We start from the raw sequence: 8,403 nt of genomic DNA on the forward strand, positions 1-8,403 counted from the left end.
TAAAATAGATGGTTTTTATGTGGATTGCCACAATTGAAAAAACGGTTTTAAGTCAGGGATGCTATAGATCTACAACCTCTTGTCCACAACTGTGCAATTCAGAAAGCTCTGAAAACCACAAGCCTTGATTGTAGTTGTCCCAGTCTCTGCTGGTGAGTTACATAATAAATGGTTCAGATTTCAGATAAAGGATGGTTGACCTGGGTTCTGGTAATATCCCCTTTTCCTCTTTAGATGCAAGCAGGCAGATCGACTGTGGAGACCTGATCCATCCGCACCCTAACTAGTCAATGCATCATACTCTCTGGTTCTGGCTGCTTGCTGCTCTGGCCAAATCAACAACTGTGTGAAGTACTCAGAAGCACCTCTATGCTTCCTTTTCCTACTTCCTTTTAGCAACTTCAGTTCTCACTTCAGGACAGTGTCTACACAGTAGACACCAGTAAGTCAGGCAGATCAGGCTCTGCCCCAACTGCAGTGCTGTTGCAGAGTGCTTACCAGGTCACGTCTGGGCACACTGGACACAAACTGTGCCCCCTGACAACCCAGGATGAATCCTGCAAGGTTTAGAAGGACACAAACCACAGAGAGCAGCATGAAGAGATTTACCTGGAATGGAAGAAAATGGGCAGTTAGAAAAGGGGCCGAGCCAAACATGCAGGTGGCTTTGTGTGGAGATGTATGTATTTCTATTATATATTGTAATTAACACGTATTGAAACCTAATATTTCTTTCAGATGGAAATTTAAAGAAATAAGTAAAAATTCAAAAGTTACAACTTTAAGGGGACTGGAGAACTGGCTCGGCAGTTAAGAGCATTGGCTGTTCTTGCAGAGGACCTGGATTCAATTCCCAGCTAACAGTGGCTAACTGGAGTCTGTAACTCCAGTTCCAGGGGAATCCAACACTCTCCTGACCATCACAGGCATTGCACAACATGGGTGAACTTACATATATGCAGGGAATACACTCATACACATAAAATAAAAGTAATTTTTTTTAAAGTTACAACTTTAAGAAAAAAGTAAAATCATGTTTTTACATATTTTGGGCACATTTCTGAATGCCACAGGTTCCAACATCTTCTTAATAATTTTGTCTCTCTTTTCTTCCTCTTTGAAAAGATTTTTTCCTCCTTGATTTTTTTTCTTTTTTCTTTTTGAGACAGGGTCTTTTCTGTAGCGCCAGCTGGCCTGGAACTTACTATGTAGACCAGACTGGCCTTGAATTCACAGAGATTCACCTGCCTTTGCCTCTGCCTCCCAAGTGTTGGGTTTAAGGCACGTGCCACCACGGCGGCTTCCTCCTTGACACTTTATATGTATTCTACACCAGGCCCTGGCAATTTCCTCCTTAAACTATTCTGACTTTGCCCACATTTTGCCAGTTCAGTAACAATCAGCAGGCAGATGGAGAACCCGGGGGTCTAAGTGGAACACAACGATCAAAGAGTTCAGAGTCATTAACACACAGAAATCATAGTATACAGGTGAAAATAAGGGGGGCTTTTTTTTCAGTTTGGAACAATTTGGCTTCTGAAGAATTTACAACAATCTTCCATGTACTTTTTTCCCAAAATTCAAAATAATATCACTTGAAATAATTAAGAACCAAATGGAGTCAATGAAGAAGCCAGTATTTGGTTGGTACAAATTAGAGATTAAACTAGTCTTTCAACTTGGGAGCTGTGACTATGACAAAAATGAAACCTTATCACAAATGAAACCTTATCACAAATACTAAAGCAAATACAAAATATCAGAGTCAATAACTATCAGTATTAAAACCAGTCCAGTCACCAACTTATCATCAACTTAGACAGTTGGTGATGTCAGAGCTGGCTGCCAAATGAGTTCATATATAAACTCTAATACAGAAAACTTATTCTTTTCTGTTTATTTCGAGTCAAGCTAGAAACATCTCCTCAGATTCACTTTGTATTTGATACCACATGATGCCACTTTTCCTGAGGGGCTCCTTCTTCCTCTACAACAGGAGTTGGTTTCTTTCCTTTTGTGATGCCTTTGTACACATGCTGTCACTGAATCTTTGGGGAAACCCTGCAGCAGCTGCTGTTGTGACTGTCACGAGCTGGATTCCCCAGTGACTGGAGGACTTGATGTGAGCAGCACACAGCGCATGTCCCTTGCACTATACCATTTATGCCAGAGTTCATGGGGAAAGCAGGAGGCATAACTGGCAAAGGACAGGGCACATTCTTCCCACATGGCCTTCTAGGCACTGCCAGTTGCAATTTGAAGTGATTTAATGTGTCTGCAATCTTCAGACCCAACAACATAGTCAGTGTTATTGCAGGGAAGTCTTAGATTTGGCTTTGGAAATCTTCTTTTAGTGCAATATGAGAAGCCTTGAAAAGAAAGTGTGATTGTGGTCCTTAGGCCACCAGCACACCACCAATTGTTACAACTAAAAAATAATACCACACAGAAAATGCATGAAGGCCCATCACTCCCAACACTGGATCCCAAATCTCTTCACTAGACTTTTATCATGAAAAGACACAATTAATAAAGCAACAAAGTCAACAGGCATGCCACGGATTAGGAGAAAAATACTTTCATGAACAAAAAAATGTACTAATATATTTGTGTTTGTTTGTGTGTGTGCAGCTGCATGTGAACATGCACATGCGGAGGTCGGAGGACAACCCGAGGTGTCATTCCTCAGGTACCATCCACCTTATTCTCTGAGACTGAGTTTCTCACTGGCCTGGTAATCACTAATTAGGTTAAGCTTTGCAGACCAGCAAGCCCTAGGGATCTACCTGTTCCACGCCCCTAGCGCTGGGATTACAGGTGTACACCAACCACCATACCATGCTTTTTTCCCCTATGAGTTCTAGGGTTCCAAGTCATGTCTCATGTTTGCAGGGTAAGCACTTTACTAACTGAGCTATCTCCCCAGCCCCTAGAAAATATTTTCATGATAGATCAGTATGCAGGATATACAAATAACTCCTCATTTCAATAACAAAAAGATGGCCCAATTAAAGAATCTGGGGAAAAGACTCAGATAAACATTTTACACACACACACACACACACAAATAAAGAGAGAGACACTAGAATGGCCAGGAGGCACATGAAAAATCACTCAACATTACTAGTCATCAGGAATGTAAATTAAACCACAATGAGATACTACTACACACTTGCTAGTATGGCAACAATGTCAAAGCCAACAATGTCAGGTATTGCTGAGGATAAGGTGTGTTTAGACATTGTTATAGGAATAGAAAATAGTACAATCACTTTAGAAAATTGTCAATTTTTTAAAAGTGAAATATAAATCTTCCATGTAGGGGTACCTCAAATAATTCATGAAGATACTTACCCTAAATTCTCTACTCCCTAAATGTGAACCAGCCAGGGTAACTTCCTTCCAAAGAATACAAAATACAGAAAGGGAGGCAATCAATTTTCCAGTAGAGAAACCAGAAAAAAACTGCATCCTCTAGGGGACCAAGATGACCATTAGCGATGTCATGTCAGCAGCAGGGCTCCTCAATAAGGTGTACCAGAAATAGCTCTTTGCAACTGTGATCTTCCGCCTCTAAACCCATTGATGTCATGTCAGCAGCAGAGCACCTCAATAAGGTGTACCAGAAATAGCTCTTTGTAACTGTGATCTTCCACCTCTAAACCCATAGTACCCTCAGTCTAATCCCAAGTACAGCTTCAGACCATCTCAATCTTACAAAATGGCTCACTTCTCAAATCTGTTAAGGCCATCCAGAACAACAGATGCCTGAGAAGCTTCGGCTTCTCTTGACTGAAGCAGCTTCTCAGGCATCTGTTGTTCTGGATGGCCTTAACAGATTTGAGAAGTGAGCCATTTGGTAAGATTGAGATGGTCTGAAGCTGTACTCGGGATTAGACTGAGGCTACTATGGGTTTAGAGGCGGAAGATCACAGTTGCAAAGAGCTATTTCTGGTACACCTTATTGAGGAGCCCTGCTGCTGACATGACATCGCTAATGGTCATCTTGGTCCCCTAGAGGATGCAGTTTTTTTCTGGTTTCTCTACTGGAAAATTGATTGCCTCCCTTTCTGTATTTTGTATTCTTTGGAAGGAAGTTACCCTGGCTGGTTCACATTTAGGGAGTAGAGAATTTAGGGTAAGTATCTTCATGAATTATTTGAGGTACCCCTACATGGAAGATTTATATTTCACTTTTAAAAAATTGACAATTTTCTAAAGTGATTGTACTATTTTCTATTCCTATAACAATGTCTAAACACACCTTATCCTCAGCAATACCTGACATTGTTGGCTTTGACATTGTTGCCATACTAGCAGGTGTGTAGTAGTATCTCATTGTGGTTTAGTTTACATTCCTGATGACTAATAATGTTGAGTGATTTTTCATGTGCCTCCTGACCATTCTAGTGTCTAAGGGTGGTGGTGATAGGGGTGATTACAACTATCAGAACAGTTCACTGAACATTCCAGGTCTGGGATTTCACTGCATACCAATTATTTGTAATTTGTTTTGTTTTTAAGGGAAAATCAGAGTCCAACTGCCAAGACAGGAGTGTAAGATCAAATAAGAAATGGACAAACTTCTGAAAGGTCTGAATCCACAGTGAGATGCAGAAAGTGCCACCAGAGATCCCCCATACACTGCAGCAGCTGCCAACAGCAAGTCAAGACATGCCAGACTGCCATACCTGCAAACCCAGGAGCAAAGACCTGGGGCAGTGCATGTGGAATGTGTACACATCTGCCACATGCTGTTTCTCAAAATCATGCCCACACATGGCGGTGGTGGCATCATTATCACATTATCATCATCAACAACATCATTATTTAAACTCTGTTCAAATTATTTAACCAGTGGTCATCTGAATTATGCTAGTATAGACCACAGAGGCACATACCAAGGATGAGAGGTAAGAGACTGCAGGGCACTACTAGAGTTATAAAGGACTACAGGTCTTTCAGAGACTTTCAGAATGGACTCCCTCAGCTTTAACCTGGGTATGACAGTATGACTTCCAGATCTGAACGTCACTGCCACAAAACCCAGTCAACAACACCCAGAAAGAGGAAGAATTTCTTTCTTATGTTTTTATCATTCTTCCCTAAAAAAAAATTCTGCAGGTGCCTTGAGTTTCTCTTTCTGGAAAGCATCTGAAATTTGGGACGAGGATCCAATTCAAATTCAAGCTCTCTTACCTATTTGTCGCAAAATCCTCTGCAACGCCTTCAAGACTTGTTTTTTTCATCTGTTAAATGGATCTGTGTTCTTATCAACCTCAAGAAATTAATGTGTTATACAAGTTTTCCTATTTGAAACTCCTTTGAAAAACACTATACAGACACATATTACTAATAATAAAGGGCATTTCCTCTTTCTGAGGCTGCAATTTGTTATTGCAAAGTGAATTTCACTAACTCTGACACCAGACTTTCACTTTGCTGTGACACACCTGAATTGATGGCAACTGAAAGAACACTCAAATGGTGAGAATAATCTGCAGGTGAGAATTTCCGAAACTTCTCTAAAAGGAGTGACTTCTGCGGTCTCCTTTGGAACTCACTGGACACTGGGTTGTGGATCTCTGTGGACTCCTGCCTGTGTGCCTGGCCATCTTTCCCTGACTCTGCATGCTCTTCACCTGTGGGATCTTGCTTTGCAGACTGCTTTGTGGGGCTCCTTTGCCCTTGGAATCTAGTTCAACTCAGCCATGGGGACGGCCTGGCAGAAGAACAGAGGAGAAAGGCAAGGGAGGGGGACTGTGGAGTTAGTCTTCTGGTTTCCCCTCCACAGCTCTGGCCAGCTGTGCCCTCCCTCGATGGAGAGTCACAGACTATCTCCAAGATCCTGTCCAGGACACTGGCTTCCAGGTGATGGCCACAGCTCCCTCCCTCTATGCCCACTGAGAGGAGGGCAACAGCTCCCGTTCCCCACACCATGTTTGAGTGTGTGGATTGTCCCTTTCTTAACCTTGTGTCACATTATAATTGTATTGTGCTCTTTGATTTCTGCTTGGGACCCTGACATAAATTCTCTACAAAGTTTACTTAATTTATACTGTTTTCTACTCTTTAAGCTTAATTCCTCACCTCAAATGAATTTTCAACTGCCCAGTACTATGAAGCAGATTTACTCTCAAGAAACAAGGAAGCCCAGAGTAGAAAGAGAAATGTCTTTCTACAATTTGTATCCTAGGCAGAGAAATGGATCAGACCCAAAATATCACCCTGGGATCTTTAAGGATGAGATACCCAATCCAAGATCAAGACAGAGAATCTTCCCACAGGGAAAGCCTTTCTAGCTTTCTTACTAATTCTATTTTATGATACTCATGCCAAATGCTTTTATGCAAAAGATACTATTTTTCAGTTCAGTATTTGGAATTTACCTCACCTTGAATCTCTTGCAGTTGTGACCAGTCCAATCCAGATCTCAATTAAGTGGCCCAATAAAAGAACACTGGGAGAACCTGGGACTACCCAGAAGCACCGCCCTGGCTTTCCCTATTCCTACCTGCTGAATGTTTTCCATGATCCCTACATGCAGCATCATAGAATAATCACGCCCACCACAGCTTGGCATTGTTGAGTGTCTTTTTTTGACACCAGATTTCGTTCTCTAAATAGGCTAACCTTTCCCTCCTGCCTAAGGAGTTTTGTTTTGTTTCTTAGTTCCCTACTGCTCCAAGCTCAAGATGTGACTTAAACTTACTGTGCATGTTTAGAAAATATATAGTTTCAGAAGTTACGGGATGGCATTAGTTTAAAATATGGTTAAGTTTTTTTAAAGATATTTATGTGTTCAAAAAAAAGATATTTATGTGCATGAATGTTTGCCTGCGTGTATGTATTTACAACACATGCATGCCTGGTGACTACAGAAGCCAGAAGAAGGTGTCAGATCCCCTGGAACTGGAGTTACAGATGGTTGTGAGCTGCCATGTGGGTGCTGGAAACTGAACCCACGTCCTCTGAAAGAGTAGCCAGTGCTCTTAACCACTGGGTCATCTCTCCAGCCATACACACCCCCAAATGAGTAAGTTTAACATGGTGAGTTGAGAGTATTTTGGCTCGAAAAACTAGTTCCTGAAAAACCCCTAAAATAATAGTAAAATGAGATTTTTAAATGCAGAAATCCAGAAGACAGAGAGAACAGACAAACAACACAAAGCGTTAGGAGGTGGAATTGATTTGGGAGTCCTGAGGAAACTGAAAAACATTAAGACAGCAATAAAGACAAAACTCAACAGGATTCACTCTTCAGAATGCCCAGATACTCAAAAATGGGTAGCCACCAGATCCCTGGAGAAATGAAAGGAAGTTTAACATTAAGATTGATTGACTCTATTGAGGAAGCCATTATGAAATGGCACAAGCACTGTGGAATGCTACTGGCAGTTAAACATGAAAGTGTGACCCAGCAATTCCACTCTTTTATACCCAAGACAAGCTGGCATGTGAGTCCACAAAGACCCCCGGACAGAGTGTACAAAGCAACTTGCTCACAATATCCCAAATTGCAAATGATCAAATGCCCTAGAACAAGAGGATGGATGAATACAGCACACCATATCCACAAGAGGTGCCAAACCCAGCAACCATGAGGAACAGACCACGGATGCATGTGGAAATGTGGATGGATCTCTGAAACATCTGACTGAGTGCAAATTTGCATGCTATATGCTCCAACATATATGAAGTTCTAGAACAGGCAAAATTAATTGATATTGAAAAAATTGAACAGATCTTTCTAAAGTTTTGATATTGTTTAAAAGTGTCCCCCAAAGGCTGACAAGTCGAAAGTTTGATATCTACTACAACAGTGCTGAGAGACGGTATGTCACATTGAGATGTTCAGGAACACTGTGGGACCACGGTCTCCCTGGTCCCTCCAGCTTGCTCTTTGGAGGTCTTATCTCTTACCCCCATCAGCAGTCTGTGGTGAGGCAAGGCAGTCAAAAGAGGCCATCAACAGAATCTGCACATGCTGTTTGAACTGAGTTTCCAAGGCTATGGTGCTAAATAAACATCCCTTTCTTCCTAAGTAGCATGCCTCAGTTATTTCATTATAGTAATGAAAAACAAACTCTAGACCTCTGATTAGAGGAGGAGTGAATGGGAAGTGTCACAGGTAACATTACAGAGTGCTGGAGAAGGTCTAATCATAATCTGGTTGATTATTACTATACACGTGCACATCCATAGATTCAGCAAGCTAATATTTAAGATGCATTCCATTATGTTTATGCTAACCCTTAAAAATGAAGTCAGAATTCCTGAATCTTTTCCTGACCTCATCTATCAACCAGGAAGAAAAATCTTTGTGCAATCAGTGCTAATGACCGAAAGAATTTTCTTCACAGAGCCAAAATTCCATGGAGCAACACCTTCAAGTTTTTTGAC

General features: G+C 41.4%; 1 protein-coding gene across 1 annotated transcript in view; it reads right to left on the reverse strand.

Annotated features, from left to right (window-relative positions):
- Window positions 1-205: 205 nt before the first annotated feature.
- Window positions 206-8,403, reverse strand: part of LOC103732181 (protein FAM189A1-like) — a 43,449-nt gene continuing 35,251 nt past the window's right edge. Inside the window, exon 3 of the mRNA XM_017797580.1 lies at window positions 206-609. Within this exon, the coding sequence (XP_017653069.1) occupies window positions 457-609 (153 nt within the window). The 3' untranslated portion in view covers window positions 206-456. The remainder of the gene's footprint in view (window positions 610-8,403) is intronic.

The sequence above is a fragment of the Nannospalax galili genome, unplaced genomic scaffold, assembly GCF_000622305.1.
Source record: "Nannospalax galili isolate Female #2095 unplaced genomic scaffold, S.galili_v1.0 scaffold1070, whole genome shotgun sequence".
NCBI classification, from domain to species: Eukaryota; Metazoa; Chordata; class Mammalia; order Rodentia; family Spalacidae; genus Nannospalax; species Nannospalax galili.